This window comes from Falco punctatus, assembly GCF_963210335.1.
Source record: "Falco punctatus genome assembly, chromosome: 11".
NCBI lineage: Eukaryota > Metazoa > Chordata > Aves > Falconiformes > Falconidae > Falco > Falco punctatus.
Window position 1 is genome coordinate 30,675,611 of NC_137591.1, and position 17,561 is coordinate 30,693,171.

A 17,561-nucleotide genomic window follows, 5' to 3' on the forward strand; every position below is an offset into this window, starting at 1 on the left:
TTTCAGCATGCGCCTCTGCACAGAACACCATAACGAACTTGTACTTAAGCAATGGCTTTTCAGGCTTGCAGCTTCAGTTGGATAAGGACAAACCTGTGATATGATCACTTGCAATTTCCATTTTTCCTCTTGATAGACCCTATCTATAACAAACACAGACCTTAGAAATGCTTGATGTCTGCTCTGTGGCGACGTTACAATGGCTGCTGTCAAATTCATGCAAATGTGTTGCAAGTTGCCTTTAGCCCTAGAAGCAAGCACAGATCGCTTGCACAAAAAAGATAAATCTTTTCCATTGACCTAATTGTGTCAGGATTGGAGAAGCCTGGGAAAAAAGATGTTTTGTTACAGCATGGGTAGTGATAACTGTGAGTCATATTCTTGTAACTGACAAGTCTGTAGCGTAATATGAAAAAATTGTGTGTGAGGGACAGAGAGGGGTGCAGGTGTCTCCAGGCTGGCCACTCACATGTTCTAGCAAGTGATCTCAACCCAGATGCCCCAGGCAGTTTTGCACTTCTGCCTAAGCCTGTGAAAACATCAGTTGGCCCCGTGTTTGATAATGATTTTGATTTAAAAGAACTGAGATTCTTTATATCTAAATGGCATTTGCTTTTCTGAATGCACACTCAGATGATGCAGAAGCCCTTCATATCAAAGAAGTTGAGCATGTGATGTTACTGTAGTTACTGTAAATAACAGTCCAGGGCAACAAAATTGTCTTTATATGTTATTAGATGAACTGTGATTTTCTGCAAATTCATTTCTCAAAAGAAGGCTCTTATCTTTATCTCCTTGCTCTAAATGAAAGATAAGCCCTTCTAGCAAATTCTATTTTATATCTTATTCTCACTTGCAGCAAGGAAAATGAAGAAGCATAAGCATACCAGCTTCTAAGGAAGCAGTTGAATGTACTATAGTGCTGTTCCAAGGAGGCTCTATATTGTCCTTTGCAAATTGTGGAAATGAAATCTCTGCTTTAACTCTGATAAGATGGTAATTAGAACTTATGCTCTAACCTATGCATCTTATGTCAGCACACCAGTTTGTTACTGTTGGGCTGGCCTTCAACCAAAAATCACTTGCTTTCTGGAAGTGCGTATGTGGATTTTGTCCATCTGCTTTTTGCCTGATTCCAGCTAATTTGTTAAAAAAGACACATGAAACTATTGCATCTCCCTGCTACTTGAAACAGCTGACTCAATGGCAGCATTACCTAAAATCTTGCTACATTAGTGGCTTTTTGCTCACTTCATCAGAGATTGCATGGAAATGACTGCTCTTGACCAAATAAAAAACTTCCTACATCCAACACCACTCCAGAGCACTTTTGACTTGCCATATTCCAAGATTTCTCTGATGAAGGTCACATTTTAGAATCATTCTGGGTTTGGAGAATTAAACCTAAATTAATCTTTCCTTCCAGCTGCATGAAAAACCTTCCTAAACCTTTCTGTCTTCTGTCCATAGAGGCCAGAGAGAGAGACTGGAAGCTGTCTCAGCTTTATATACTGCTTTATTCACTTGGATTATTTCCAAAATAAGGGTTATTTTAAATATAGATCTGTTTAGGGATCTAGCTGTCAGCTGAACCCCACAAGTAATTGTCTCCATCCAAACCCACAGAAAACTTGCAGTTCTCTCTGAGTGCTGGAAGACGTGGAAGTGAATTCTTTCCCTACAAATCCATCTGCATTCTGCTATTGACAGATTCTTCTCAGAAACAAGAACGTGAAAGAAGATGAATTTTTATCACCAAGATAAGAACATCTCATTCAGGGAAACAGGATTAAGGTCACATAGGTAACAATGTTTGCTAGAACAAAGCCTTGACACAAATCTATTTAATTGGTATTTTTTCTTTTTTAAATGGTATTTAACAATGACTTAAGCTATAGCCTAAGGTGAGAGAGAATACACTTTCTTTGCAAACAGGAGGAAAGAACCAGGCATCAATCATCTGAAAACATGACTCAGAGGGCTCAAAAAAACAGCCTTAAGGAGAATATTTACTGAATGTTTCTTATCAATAGGACAGTCCAGTATTTGAAGTCACCAACAACCCGTACCACAGATAATGCTCTCAAGCAGTACAGAGAAAGGGAGTAGTTAGCAAGCACGTGGCAGCCCAAGGCCTCTTACATCTCACCTGCTAGGCAGTCTCTCCAGATGAAGGTAGGAGTTCAGTGTCAGCTCCAGCAAGAATAATTTTTATATCTGCATCTTCCAGCAGATACCATCCAGATACCTTCTGTCCTGTCTCAGTGGGCAGGAACACAGTGGCTCTGCATTTTCTTTCTTCAATCCACCTTCCTGGACTTGTAAGATGATCTTTTCCTTTCTCTTCACCTGCTTTGGCCCCTACCTTCCCTTCCTCCCTCCTTCTCATTCTCAGCTTTCTCCAGTCTATGTGCTGCATGGGGTGAGACCACCTGGCAGCTCCTCTGCCCAGGACCTTGGTTAAGGTCCTGACTGTGCTGAAGGGTCATTAAGAAATGATGTGAACAGCCCCACGAGTCTGAAGAAGTCCCAGGTATGCAGAAATTGCCCTAGAGAGCCCAGGGTTTCCATATGGAGTCCCGAGGACCTAAGGACATGTCCAGAAATGATGGAAACAGCCCCAGAGCATAAGGGTTCATTACTTAAATAAAATGCGCTCCTAAAATGCTGTTTTCCACTTTTACCAAAAAGACATGAAGAGGTAACTGAAACTGAACTAGTGAGCTTCTTGCTCGGAGCATCTCTGTTGTGACAGCTCTTCAGCAGTATGAGTTGAGGACCACTGTGGTACATACTGGGTAACGTGAAACAGAATTGGGGGGCGTGAATGTGAAGCCCTTGCAATCTAAGCGTGACAGTGTTTGTCAGCGCACAGGCGTTAGCAATGCGTGCCTGTAGGAGCGTGTTCTCTTTCTGGCCTGCCAATCCAACTCACCACCTAAGCATAAATTGACCGGTTACCCTAGCTGAGCGTTTGTCTCCTAAGCTGCTTCCTGATCTTTTTTGGGTATGGATCATACCAGAACTTCTCCCGTTCTCTAGCAGTGGGGATATTGGTAGTGGGTGTGGGGTTTCAGTAGGCATTTTTGTTACTTAGATTTGCAAGTAAGGCCTGCAGAGATGGATTTTTTTAAGAACCCAGTCTCTCTTTCACTCCTTTCCCAAGATGATCCAGTGCTGCATTCTGCAGCAGATGGCACTGTTATTTGTGTTCAGAGGTGAGTTTTACTTCAATACAAAAGTCCCTCAAACTCTTGGTTGGCAGTGATCACTTTAGCTCACTAATGGATCCAGTGTACCTTAGTAGTTCTCTGTTTCTAAAGCCTTACATTTCAATATACTCTAGTATCTATTAATTGACTGTTAATGGGAAGATTAAATATTTAAGCATCCTAACATTTAAAGTAACATCTTGGCATGTTAAAGATCTTTTATGCAGCAGACACACCAGTCTGAATGTGTAAGACAGTTAAGAAAATCCTAAATTAGTAATTCTCCAGGTTATGCTCAGTTCTAGAAGAGTTAAACTTGCAAGCTGTTGGGCAGAATTGCTATCCAACTATGCAGTTTAAAACTCAAATTTAAAATCTGCATTTCTTTTGATTTTTGCATCTTTCAATTTAGAGAAGAGGAGGTAGATGCTCTGCATGTAAGGACATCACGTCAGCCTCTCAGATGATGACCTTCTGAATACCAGCCAGACAAGACGAGATTTAACAGGATTTCATCACTTTCACACGTGTTGCCTTTTTGAATTTCTGCCATCATTTAGGCTTGCGCCCTTTGTATGTGTTCTGAAAATAGATTTGGACTGCCTTTGGAAGAATATTGTGTCTGGATACATTTATTTATTTCAGAGAGAAACAGAAGCAGAACTGTAGTTTAATTACGGCCAACCAGAACTGCGCTCATGGTAACTTGAGAAGTAGGAAAATCCAGATGTCAAAACAGTGTATAGGTAGAGAGAAGTGTAATTTGGGGAAACTAGAAGTAAAGGACGAGGGTGGTAAACTGTAGTCAGTGTAGAAAATTTTTGAAGTGTTAACACAGCAATGACAAAGAAGTCTGGAGGAAACTTGCAGGGCCTTTGGCTTTAGTAGTTAAGCTGCCTCAGCAAATCAGTTATTTGAGTAATGGAGTTCTTAGTAGATATGTGAATCCCCTATGTTGGCACATGGCCACAAAAAAGTGTTCATAACTTCCCTATTCAAAATTACCTTATGGGGTTACTTAGATAAGGTTTTGACATTCATGTTTATTTCTTTTCCTTAGAAAAATTGTTTAGATCTATAAAGCTGTGTTTTAATTCCTATACTTGTTTTGGAAAAATAGCAACTGATTTTTGTTGTTTTCACTGGTATCCTTATTCTCCTCCAAGCTTTGGCACCACTACACTTTACTGCTTATTTCAGTGGGAAGCAGGAAGGCACTTTTCCGGTCACTGCACAGGATGCTGCAGCTGCAAATTGCCCAAAATTTACAATGCAGATTTTGGAACCTGAATGTGAGTTCATGTATTCAGATTTGCCTGAATATAAATTCCCACAGCCATTCAAGTCTTCCTGAATGGTTTTTTTTGGTTGGTTTTTTTTTTTTTTTTTTCCCATTGGAAGGATATATTTGGCATTAAGCATGCACTTGAAATGAGTATAAAGGAGAAGTAGTATTTTAAATGGCAACAGTAAACTCATTTCTTCTTTCTTTTATCCTTGAGACTCTGAGCTCACATACGCATCGTTGGGACTGCTGATTGCATGCGGTATGCTAGCACTTGGGACATTAGCATAAGAGGACATGCAGATATTCATTTACTGGTGACTGTAGGAGGAATGAAGAGAGCTAGTGATTATCCACTGCATTACGTAGCACTGCTGAACTGGACCTGAGCTGTCCTCTAAACCTCTGTAGAATAACTTGGGTATTTGTTTTAGCTAAAGCACAGTTCTGTTTCCTTCTGGTAATAACATAGGGCTTTATCAATGTAAATATCAGAGAGTCTTAGAATCTTTACCATCATTTCCTTAAATGCATTCCTTCCAAAGGTGAGCAAAGACTGCCCTCAAACATGAAACCTTCACCCAAGGACTGGGGGAGATGGATGGAGGCAGTGAGGGGAGTCAGAAACAGCGATCGAGGCTTTGAAAGATGTGGGAAGAGTCCCAACGGTGAACCAGCACTGAACTGGGGAGGTGATGAGCTGGGGCAACCCTAAAATTTTTCAGAATTTCTCTGAACTACTGTAAGATTTTAACCCACTACTGTAAGATTTTAATCCCCTCTAGGCAGCTGTAAATCACTGTCTACCTCTTCTAAATTGCTCTAAAAGACTGTCAGGACCTCTGTATTGCTGCAGTGAGGCAACTGCCGCAAAACAGGTGAAATTTACGCAACTCAAAGTGGTCTCTAAACCACTCTAAAACTCTTCTAATCAGCTCTAAACTGCCACTAAATGCTTCTAAACATCTCTAACAATATATAACCACTTTAAAAATGTCTTTAAATTTCCTGTAAACAGCTCAAAGATCTGAAAAATAACTCCAAATTCCTCCACAGCTCCTCAGAAGCACACTAAACAGTTCTGAGGAGCTGTAATATCCCTTGAAAGAGTGCTAAGGTCCTCTATACTGCACTAAGATCTTTCTAAACCTCCTCTAAGCAGCTTTCAGATTTGACTGATCTTATCCAGAACTCCTCTGCATGGATTTGAATATCCCTGAATTTCCTTTGGGCCTCTTAATCTCTGCTAAGGACCTCCAAAACTCCTTGCATGTACTCTGAGGTGCTCTAAACCCCTCTAAAATACTGCCAGATAGCTACAAAACACCTCTGGTGAGCTCCAAAAGAGCTATTAATACACCCCCTAAATGAGACCTTTCGAAATCATGTAACTGATTCTAAAATGCTCTAGGGTGCCGCTTAGCCAGTCTGGACTTCTTTAAACAGCTCCAAAATATCTCTAAAATGCACTACATTGTTCTATGACCCATCTGAACAGTTCTAAAACACTTCTGATCAGTAGGAAACAATGGTAAGAAGCTATAAATTCCTCTAAAACCTCGACTCTACCTCTGAAAATCCTCTAAACAACACTAAAATTCCTCCACACTGTGTTAAGCAGCAGTAAAATGCTTCAAAATGGATCTCAATCTCCTCTCAGTCTCCTTGCAACTGTTCTAGAACTCCTCTCTGCAGTTCTAAACTCCTGTTTAGAGAAACAGCGATAAAAACTTCTCTGAAGTCCTCTAAAACCACTCTGAACAACACAAGCAGCTTCACAGCACTCTAAATTGATGTAACTGCTCTAAAACCCCTATAAACAGTTCTGAGCAGCTCTAAAATCATGTAAAGTGTGCCAAAACTGTAAAGCTGTCTGAGCAACTGTAAACTCCTTTACTTCTTCTAAACCTCTTCTAAAAACCTCAGAGCACCTCTAAACTGATCCTCTGTGTTGCTGTAAGCAGCACTAATGTGTCTCTAAATACATCTAAAATGCTTCTGTATCTCTACAACTCTAAACTCCTCGTACAGCTTTAGAATTCCTCTAAAGAGCTCTAAGCAGCTCTAAAACCCTTCTACACCAATCTGTAACTTCTAAAAACTGTTCTAAGCAGCAGTAAACCACTGTAAAAGTTCTCTCGCATGCTATCAAACAGCACAAAGTAGGCTCGTAAAATAATCAGAGGATCTTCTCAACATTCTCTAAATTACTCTAGAGACCACTGAATTGTCTCTGAACCTCCCAAAATACACTGTTCTTCTTGGATTAGTACTGCTTAACCTCTTCATTGATGACCTGAATGAAGGAGCAGAGAGCACCCTCAGAAAGTTTGCAGAGGGACCTTGACAGGCTGGAGAAACGGACTAACAGGAACCTCATGAACTTCAACAAAGAGAACTGCAATGTCCCGCAGAAGGGAGGAATAAGCCCAGGCACTAGTACAGAGTGGAGGCCACCTAGCTAGAAAGTAGCTTAGCTGAAGAGGACCTGGGGGTCCTGATGGGCAAGAGGAACTTGAGCCTACAGTATCCTGCATTAGAGAGCTGCCAGGAGGTTGATGGAGGTCATCCTTCCCCTCTGCTCAGCTCTGGTGACGTGCATGTGTAGTGCTGGGCTCCCCAGTAAACGGAAGACGTGGACTTCCTCGAGTGACTCCGGTGAAGGGCCTCAAAGATGATCATAGGATTGCAAAATCTGTATTACAAGGAGAAGCTGAGAGAGCTGGGACTGTTCAGCCTGGAGAAAGAGAAATTACCCATAGGGATGCAAATGCGTAGAGTAGAGGGGATTTCTGGAAGAACAAGATGAGCCTCGAAGAAAAGAAAAATACATGTGCTTTGTGAGAACTTCTTAATAAATCCAAACCCCAGAGAAAGTAGTCTCTCTGCATGTGAACAGCCCACAGTGAGCATATTTTGGAGCGGAGGAGGAATACCACAAACCCAAACTCCTGAGATTATTATGTGAATACATGAAAAATGTGCTCCCAGAATGCACAAGAGGGGATTGTTTTCTTTACTGCAGGCACTGGATGCTCTCAAAACGCGCTTTAATAGAAGATCTGAAAGCACACACTGAAGACAGAATGTTTTATTGCACCCGTTTTATGGATGGGTGTAGAAAACCCAAAAGATTTTCCCCGGGAAGCAAACCAAGCCCACAGGAGAGCTGGAAGCTGCAGGCATTGGGGCGTGTTCAAGAAAGATCTATTGATGCCTTTGGTGGTCAGTCCATGTGCACTCTACATGGCCTTTCATAGCCTCTTTCCTTCTGAGTCTGTTAAATGTCAGCCACAAACATGTGCAGGGCACTGCTTTGTCTTAAGAGATGCTGGTGGTCTGCTGCTCGGATCTGCTGGGTGAAGATTTGAATTCAGCACCAGCTGCGGGTCTGGTAGGGCGGAGGAGGACTGTGCTGTGCACAGCTGCCTTTCTGCCATGGGGCCCAGACCCTGCACGTGATGCACATCTGGTAAAACCACATGCTGGAGAGGAAAACAGGAGCCACATGGGCTGCACACAAGGAGTGGTTTTAGCTCCCCATGAGCCACTGTTTTCTGTTCGATTGTCATAGCCTGACCTCCTCCATTTGCCTTACTCACACAGCAACATAGATCCTCCCAGCTCCCCACACTGCATGTCCCAGAGCCAGAGCACTGCACTGGTTTTGGGACTGCTTCCAGCACCACAGTGGAACAAGAAACAAGCAGGAGATAAGGAAATGGGCAGCCGGAGCCTTTCCTGGTGTCCTGCAGCCCCCATGACATGAGCTGCACCCAGGTCATGGTGGTGTACATAGCGGGGGCAAAATGAAGCAGGTCTTCCCCTTAACTTCTCATTTCTGTGCACCTCATGGTTTTTGATTTATGGCATGGTTTTTCTATTCATACACTGTATGTTTGTATGTTAACTGGCTTGGGTTTCTCTTATCCAAATAGTGATGATTTGTAGAACAGCAAATTGGAGGCACTGAGTAACAGCAGGTCTCCGCCACAGCAAGCATCCATCAGAGACAATTAGTATGTGCAGAGCTTGCAGCTAGATAACTGTGGCAAGGAACAGAAGAGCTAAATACAACCTGTACAAAGGGGCACTAAGGCACAGAGATCAATGACTGGCTTATTTCTTCAACACCGCAACTTTTAAATTTGATGCAGAGTACAGATTTGAGACCCTGAGGGTGAAATGTGCAAGTTTGTCACTTAAAAGAAATGCAGAGGTGTAAGGTGAGTTGGAACAATGCTGAATTTTGGGGGGGGGCATATGGGATTTTGTTTTACAATAATGATAGTATTTTGATGCTCACCCTTAAATTACTGAGCTGTAATTTTCCTTGCAGAGAACCAAGCAAGGTTTCATCTCCACTTGCACCTTTGTTTTTGTCTGGGAACAGAGAAAAGATGAAATTTAACTCAATTTGTTTCGAAAAAAATCTGTTAATCCGTGATGCCCGTCATCGCAGTGCCCAGGCCTTCACAAGCTTTTGACATGCCAGTGGGGCTTGTTTCCCTCACGACAAGGCAGGGTGGGTTTGCTTCCCCACTCACCATGACTTGCCTGTTGAAATCCTTCTCATTCAAGGGCCCTTGAACTGCAGAAAACATGTTTTTTCTTTCTACTGCGTGGTGCAGCGGATGTCTCTCGAGCAGCAGCAGCAGTACATGCGCTGCGCTGCGCTGCAAGGGCAAGGTGGTGTGAGGGGAGCTGAGCCGCAGGCCTTCAGGCGGACACCCTTCCCGTTTGCAGCTAGCCTTCCTGCGTTTTTTCCAGCCAACAACAAAAAGATATCCCCTATTTTTTTCCAAGTGGCTTGTGCCTGGGCAGAAATCCCTGCTGAAATCCATAGAGCTGTTAACCACCACCCCCCGGGTCTCCTGCAGATCTCCTGCAGGGCAGCCTGGCGTCTCCTCAGGTGTGCAGCCAGCTCTCTTTTACCTCTCCACCCTGTCGTGTAGTTATTCTTAAAAGTCAGTCAGTCTATCTAGCTTGCTATCTCTTTATTTATTTATTTATTTGTTTGTTTGTTTGATTATTTATTTATTTATTTATTTATTTTAAAAAAGTTTCCAAATAGCGATTAACCATCCGAACAAGCCTTGGCTTTCCAGCAGCAGCTGTGGGTTACGGGCAGGTTACGGGCGGCCCGGCAGGGGAAGCCGGGGCGAGGGGTGAGGTGCGTTGCGGCGCGCTGAGGCGGGCCGCGTTCTCTGGAGAGCTGTCAGGTGATGGCGGCTTTCCCCGCCCTCGGCCCGGCGGCAGCCCGCCTCCTGCCGGCTCCGCGCCTTTCCGCCGCGCCGCCTGCACCTCAGCCGTGAGCGGCGCCCGCCGGAGCGCGGCCGGGGCAGCGGGCTGGGCCCGGAGGAGCCGCTGGCAGCCGGGGCAGCGCCCCCTCCCGCCGGGCCGGGCCGAGGGCGGAGCGGCGGGGCCGCCCCGGAGGCGCTGCGGAGCTGGGCCGGCCGGCGGTCGGGCGAGGCGAGGCGAGGTGAGGTGGGGGCAGGCCGGGGGGCCTCACCCCGCGTCCCCGGGGCCAGGGCGGGGCGGGCGGACCCCGGGCTGGGCCGGCTGCTGCCCGCAGGCGTGGCGGGGCGGCTGGGATCTGCTGGGGGTGGGGGTGAGGCGGCCTTTGGCCGGGGGAGGGTTTGAGCTCGGTCCTCTGCAAAACGGTGCTCCCCTCCCGGCTGCCAGGCGTGACCGGGTGGGTGCACAGCACCGCCGGCGTGTAGGTGAGGAAAGGTAAAACTGGGGGCATCTCTGCAGTGTAACTGCTGCTGGTGCTCCCAGCCCTGCCCTGTGTGGGGCTGGCCCCAGTAAACCGTTCCTTCAACACAGCGAAAAGACCGCTCTCTAACCAACATTAACGGCCTCCCACAGTCCACTTTTTCTGAACTTTGCCTCTCCAGTTTGGTCTTTAACACAAGTTGAACATCTCTGAAATAAAAGATCATTATCAGTTTTATCTCTTTTCCAAACAGCTCAATGACACCCGGAAAGAAGCTGCAGGGTCTTGTAGCTGCTACAGTCACTCCAATGACTCCTGATGGGTGAGTTGTCGAAGTTGCACTGGTTACTGTCACTTTAGAACCCCTGTTTTCCTTTTCTCTTACTTGGGACTGATCAGTTTTGTTTCATTGTTGAGTGGTTTTTGGTTTTTTTTTTTTTGTTTTTTTTTTTTAAATCAGATCTCTGGTGTGATAAGGAAACTATTATGTTTGTCCCATAGGACGAGAGTGGGATCCCTTAGCCTTTGCATTGTCCTGTTGCCCAGCAAGTGCTATAGGTCTGGGTTTGGAGAGTTTGGATCAGTCTCACATCTCTCTTTCCGCTGCTTTTGTAGGTACAAATTAAGTCAGAGTAAGGAAAATCACAGTCCTAGTTAAATGAGAGTTCTTGGAAGCTAGAAAATAATTGTTAAAATTGGAAGGCCTTTTAGACTTTGCCCTAGCTAACTAACATTTCACATAACATGGATTCACGTGTATGTATATGTGTGTGGAATTAGTCTAAATCTGAAGAAAATGCTGCAAGGACTGCACAGTGCTGAAAATAACATAAAATTGAAAGTTGAAATTCAGCCTTCCTCAAAATAGTGATGATAAACAGATGTCCTTCCTGCCACATTTTGATGTTGCAAGATGACAAAGTTGTTTGGAGTCAGCAAAGGACCCTGAGCTTCTCTGATGGGTGACGCTTAAAGATCTGTATGTGGTTTTTAGGGAGGTGGTGAAGATTTGCTTGTACAGTCCTCTGAAAGTGAGCCTTTGCTTTTAACAAGCCCTGTAAAGCATGGCTCTGTCTCAGGGAACTCAATTGCATTGCAGTCACTGCTTTGTTTCTTGCATTAAAGGAAACTTATTTCTGATTTAATTTTTTATTAGAACTCAAATTTTATTGCAACATGGTATTTGGAGAGTGACCTGGGCCCTCTGCCTGGAATGCACGGCTTTTGTAAGATATGTTCTGGGGAAGCAGCAATGAAATTTTAGGTGAAACCAGTGAACCCAGTCAGGGTACCAGAATTGACTGCTAGACTGTAGGGTTGGTCTGTATGTTCGACAAATGAGAACAACAAAATGAGAGTTTTGTTTATCAGACACTGATAAACAAAGTAAGTTTGTCTGGCTGAGAAGATAAATCTGGAATCCAGTTTCCCCTGTTTGTCAGGGAAGTTTGTTGCTTTCCTCATCCTTTAATGCAAGAGAGGTTAAAGTCACATCCAGCAGATGCCATTTCACCTTCTGTGTCCAGCAGTTACAAGTGTGGTTTAACTATTTGCCAGCACTTGCACAAATAATCTTTGTGCTCTCAAGAGGACTTGTGTTTCCTTCAACAGTCAAAAAGGTTTGAGTGCCTTTTGTTCTTTCATATCTCCCTAAAAAAGTCCTTTGCTGTGAGGAGCCTGCAGTAATTAACAATTGAGATAAAAGGTTAGGACAGTGACCTACTTGTCAGGAAGAAGAGAAACTGGAAGCAAGAATTTCAGAACTGAGCTGTTACCTGAAATGTTAAATACATGTTGAGGGTATCGTATCTTGGGGTAATCAGTGTGTGTACAAAGGCAAGGCTTCAAAAATGCATGTATTTTTGTTGTTGTTTCTTAATCTCCAAGTTTTAAGGTATCTGTGGGTGGAGACTTACAGTTGCTCCCGTTCCTTTCATTTCAGACAAATTAACCTTTCGGTGATTCGTCAATATGTGGATTATCTGGTAGGGGAGCAGAATGTGAAGAACGTTTTTTGTAAGTGTTTTTTTTGACAGAAACTATGTTACAACCCTTTTGCCTGGATGGGAATACTGTGATATCTTACCTGGTAAGAGCTGTAGTGGGGAGGACTGTGGATGTGGGATCATCCTAGACGTTTATATTCACCAGTAGAGAGAGTGCAAGCAATACTTAAGGCATCTGCTTTTGCCCACACCCTATTTCTGTGTGGGATAAAATAAGTGTTGCTTTCATATGGTGATATTCCCAAAGATGAATGGATAATGCTGTGTTGGGAGAGAAGTCTCAACCAAATGATTCTCCCCTTTGCTTGAGCAAGATACAATCATCTGATTAAAAAACATCAGCTTGGGAGGCCAGGAAATTAAATGGGCTCATCAAAGCCAAATAGGCTTCTTGAGGAGACCCATGGTGCAGAGTGATACTGAGGTGGCTGCTGCTCCCATCTCTCTGCTCTGCTCCTGTCCTGGGGACTACTGCAGGGACAACAGGGATGGCTGGATAGAGAATACAGTATCTGCTAAACCACTTCCGTTCACAGCCTGCCATCGTAAAGTAAGCTGAAAGTGATAAGATTGTGGTTCAAAGCTTCAGTGGAAAGACTGCCAAGATGCAGAGCAGAGGCTGGCAGTGACTTCAGCTATCCCAGTTTAATCTGTTGTTTGTGACTCAACATACTGATGTCTTGTTGTTTTCCAGGGGTGCTTATGACAGAGACAGCAAATTTCAGGTCAGGCTGTTTCCTTGGGCTGGAGGATAGACAGTCACTGCCTGGCTCGCTGAGCAACCCCTTGTGCACCTTTCACAGCCTGCCTCACTGCTGGGAAAAGGAGGTAGTTAGTGTCTGCTGGGGAGGAGATGCTGTGGGGTAGTTACCCAGTTTCAGCAACTGATTCTGCCTCCTGCCTCCCAAAGCTGGTGGTTCTGAAACACCCAGGTTTTGAACACAAGCATTTAGTGATGATAACCCTGCAATCCCCATGCAGATGCTGGTGCAGGCCATTGCTGTCTTAAAATGAGTTTGGGGAAAAATATTTCTGTTTTATGTCAAAATCATCAGTTCTTATCTTTGGTAAAACCAATGCATGTAGGCCAGGCCTCAGCAAGTGTGTGCGTTGTGTTGAAACAGTGAATGGCACAACAGGAGAAGGACTGTCCCTTAACATCCAGGAGAGGAAGCAGTTGGCAGAAGAATGGATACACCAAGGAAAAGACAAGTGAGTAGCTGAGAGGGAACAGGGGATTCATGATCTCGTGTTATGATATAAGCACACCTGATTGCAAAGTCAGATTTGCTGAAGACCTGCTTTTTGTTTTTTTTTTCTGAGTATTGTTGGGCTTTTCCTCCCGGCTCCTTTGTCATAGAAGTCTGTGTTTTTATCACTGTCAGTTAGCTGGTGTCCATTTCTGCTGCTTACAGAGCTTGTAAGAGTCCTTCTCTTTGGTACAGTGAGGGCTAGGGGGACCAAAAAGGGCTCAGAGGGAGAAAAAGGGCTGTGCCCGTTGCAATTGATTCTGGAGAAGAAATGGAAGTAAAGAGCAATCTGCCTATTAATGCCCTGTGAGCATTTCTGAACCTTTTCATATATTAAATGATTTGGTATGGGGGAAGCTGAGGTGTGCAGTGTTTAACTGCCTCCCTAAAGGTGGAAAACTAGTGCCAGAAGAAGGAATTCAACCTGGATCTGCAGCTGTGTATCCAAATTGCAGCTCCATTCTCCATCTCTTGTACCTGTTAACAGTCTTGTATTACTCACTGCTGCTGCCTTGTTAGTTGCTATGTCAGAGGATGTGAAGAGGAGGAGGTGTTTTGGGTGAGGAGAGTGAGAAGAAATAAACGGGTGTGAAGGCTCACAGTCTGTATGGATATAAAGGAGAAACACGACAATGGGACTGACGGACTGGAACCTGAGAGATTCCCTTGGCAGGAACAGACAAAGGTGCTCTGTGAGGTTGAACTCTTCTGGCAGTTCTGCAGAGATGCAGGTTTAGAAAGCAAATATATGCTTCAATATCCTTTCCTTTTCCCAGCTTCTCCTTAAATCCTTAATGTCTTAATGTTAACTTCCTAATAAAATGCTAAGATTTGTCCCTCCTGACAACCTTGCAAAGATAACACCAAGGAGTCACACGACTGATATTTGCAAATGTGTTTTCTTTTTTCCATCACCAGCTGCTTGGCAATGTCAGCATTTTTCCTGTGTGTCTGCTCATCGCATCAACACAGGTTTTATCTAGCACAGTGAAGTTTTTTTCTGTGGCTCCCTGGTGTGAAACGAGTCATTTTGACACACTGGTATTTTTCACCATCATTGAAACCTCCCCAAACCTTCTGAATTTGTTTTTGTGCAGATTGGATCATGTGATCATTCATGTGGGAGCACTGAGTCTGCCAGAATCCCAAGAGCTGGTGTGTATATATTATGATTTCTTTTCACTACGTGTGTAATAAATATAAAGATGATGTACCTTAAAGTACTTTCCATTCTCTCTTCCACAGGCAAGACACGCAGCAGCCATAGGTGCCAGTGGTATTGCTGTAATAGCCCCCTTCTTCTTCAGACCCACAAACAAAGGTGAGTAGATGTGATTGCCAGACTTGCTGAGGCCTTTTATATTGCCCTCCAAATCCTTTACCATAGATGAAGGATTAATGCCAGTTTTATATTGCGCTCCAAATCCTTTATCATAGATAAAGGATTAATGCCATCTTCGTTCTTGGGAAAATATTTTGGTGATGACATTTGTACACCTGCCATGTCTGTTGCCATGCAAAAGCAAAACCCAGAAGCAGCATTTTTTAAAGATGGTATCAGAATTCTCCCAGTAAGAAGTGGCAAGGATGTCTTTTGGGATGTATTTTCTTAGCCTCTTGTTCAAGGAGGAGTTGCTTATGGAAAGAGTAGTTAACCAGTCTGTCTTCTGAATAGATAGTACGGAGTTCACGCCTGATCTGGGCCATTCTAGGAAGCAGTTGGTTCCATGCTGATCCTTGCTGGACACTGACCAAGTTGATAAACTGCTGATACACAGATGTGCCTCTTGTTACTGAGGTGATCAGGTTTGGTTCTGTGCATATAAGGTTTCCTCAGAACTTACACATTAAGTGTTTTGCTTTTAATATCGTCAACATAACATAAAAGAACGACACGAAGTGGAGGGATGTAACAGAAATGATAAAAGTTGCCTGAATTAATTATGAATGGCAATGTTCATATGAAAGCACCAGAAGAAACCCGAGTGGATTGCAAGAATGGCCAGTATTGACAGCCAAGGATACAATCAGGGCAATCAAACTGGTCAGCACGAAGGAACAGCACAAAGATCAGCAGAAGACCTTGCTGATAGTAGTAGGATGGAAGCGAGGTTTCAGCACATTGTTTTTTTGCCATTCCTCTTCCTGCTGCGCTGATAAGAAGATTGCCCAAGATCTATGAAGGATGCAGTGTACAGGATTCTCAGGAAGAATGTCAACCATGATAACTCTTTGATTCCTAAAACTGTATGAAAAAGTTGGCCAAAATCCTGTCTGTCATCACCCTCAAGCAGGACCCCAAGGGAGGTGAATGTGAACTTAATCCCTTGTCCTCTGTGTTGCACACAAGTGATCCTGGTGAGACCACTTTGGCACACAGGTCTTGCATGTGTGAGAGCATGCATGAGTTACCTCGGTAAGAGAATGAGTGTGCATTACTGAAATTGGTTTGGTTTAAAATAAGTATCATCTTTGCCTTCCCTAAGGTCTTCCGCTGGGTTTTGTTATGTTGAATTTTTTATGATGTGTACTTGCTGTGTATGGTACACAAGCTGTAGATGGTTTCTCCACACACCCTGGCTGCTGTGAATCTGAACTGTCTTTCACTAGAGGTAGTCTCCTTCCCTTATGGAGGTACTCGATTGTTTTCTTTCAGATGAACTGACTGCTTTCTTACAGAAGATTGCGTCTGAAGCCCCTGAGGTTCCATTTTATTACTATCACATTCCTTCTCTGACAGGTGTGAAGAGTAAGTACTGCTTAGTCAGCTCTTCTCAAGCATGTAGGCTCATAGCAACCTGAGTAATCCTGTGGCTGGTGTGATTAGTCTGCCAAACCAAACTAGGTATGTGGTCTCTGTTCCTGTCACATGCCAGCCGTACTGGAAAGGCTCCTTTCTGAAAATGGGAGGTGATTCCAAGACTGGAAAATAAATTTAATTCCTCTTCATCAGAAGAAAAGTCATGGCTTATGAGGGATGCACAACTGGGATGGAGGTGCTGACCATGGCTTTGCAATTAGTGTGGACCAGGATAGGATATTGCTTTGGATACTCATAGTTGAATCCTGATTTTTTTGCAAGATAGCAGCCACCATCTCTCTTGGTGTGCACCGACTGCGTAGTCATGTTTGCTAGTAAATTACGTGTGAAACCACAATGCTTCTCAAGTCTTAGTATTTAGCAGAGGAATGAGAAATAGAATACAGATCTTTGGTTATTTGCTCTAGACAGCAGGTTATGTGGTGCTTCTGGACGTATGAATGTATATTTATTCTTAAATATGTTGTTGACAGTTAATTCCTAATCTGTTATCCAGGGTTTTTCCGTTCTGATCTGGTAAAAGGAATGCTTCAGAGGGGGTGGAAAAATATCTTCTGTGTAACTCTGGGAAATAATTACACTGAAGTTGTCTTACTCTTTGTTTTAGAACTATATAGTTTACTAGGCTTAGGCCAAAAGCGAACAACTTGTGAACTAGTAAGTCTCCCTCATGGGGACAAGGCAGGGAAATCTCCCAGAACAGGGGTGCATTTCTTCATATGAGATTGCTGTTCTACACAGTTCGCGTTGAAGAGTTGCTGGATGGCATAAAAGAGCAGATCCCCACCTTCCAGGGAGTGAAGTTCAGCGACACGGACCTCTTGGACCTTGCACAGTGTATAAACAAGAATGAGAGAGAGCAGTTTGCATTCCTTTATGGGGTGGATGAGGTGAGAGGCTCCTCTTAAAAATAGTTTCTTCTAAGGCGTTCTCTTGCTTCAGCCTTGGGGAAAAAAATAACCTTGGACATTTGGTGCCGGGTAGTTTTGCTGCTTGACCTCCCACCACCCCTTTTTTTTCTTTATTTTGTTACATGAAGTAATTTTTTTTTCTTCCCCCCCTACCCCAAACTAGCAACTGTTGAGTGCACTGGCAATAGGGGCAAACGGAGCAGTTGGAAGGTCAGTATGGCTTGGACTCCTTCCCCTCAACACACACACTGTATTGTTGTATCTTCCGCTACCTACACAGAATTTCTCTAACAATCTTCTGTCAACGCTGTGGAGAATTTTGCAGGGTAGGGCTGTACAGTAGCAAGCAGACAGATA

At 43.8% G+C, this 17,561-nt stretch overlaps 1 protein-coding gene across 13 annotated transcripts in view; it reads left to right on the forward strand.

Moving 5' to 3' along the window:
* Nucleotides 1-17,561, forward strand: part of NPL (N-acetylneuraminate pyruvate lyase) — a 35,473-nt gene that overhangs the window by 13,834 nt on the left and 4,078 nt on the right. For 6 of the 13 annotated variants that reach the window (XR_013931289.1, XM_080407605.1, XM_080407601.1 and 3 more), the window contains 8 exons: nucleotides 10,470-10,538; nucleotides 12,159-12,232; nucleotides 13,347-13,434; nucleotides 14,570-14,627; nucleotides 14,718-14,793; nucleotides 16,129-16,221; nucleotides 17,035-17,183; nucleotides 17,368-17,414. Coding sequence is in view for 12 of the 13 variants with exons in the window: in XM_080407605.1 (XP_080263731.1) it covers nucleotides 10,470-10,538; nucleotides 12,159-12,232; nucleotides 13,347-13,434; nucleotides 14,570-14,627; nucleotides 14,718-14,793; nucleotides 16,129-16,221; nucleotides 17,035-17,183; nucleotides 17,368-17,414 (654 nt within the window). In the remaining variant the exon portion in view is untranslated. Of the gene's footprint in view, nucleotides 1-1,626; nucleotides 1,804-5,130; nucleotides 5,166-8,462; nucleotides 8,724-9,606; nucleotides 9,985-10,134; nucleotides 10,221-10,469; nucleotides 10,539-12,158; nucleotides 12,233-13,346; nucleotides 13,435-14,569; nucleotides 14,628-14,717; nucleotides 14,794-16,128; nucleotides 16,222-17,034; nucleotides 17,184-17,367; nucleotides 17,415-17,561 lie in introns of those variants that run through there. The other 7 variants (XM_080407608.1, XM_080407609.1, XM_080407603.1 and 4 more) reach the window with 7 other exon arrangements.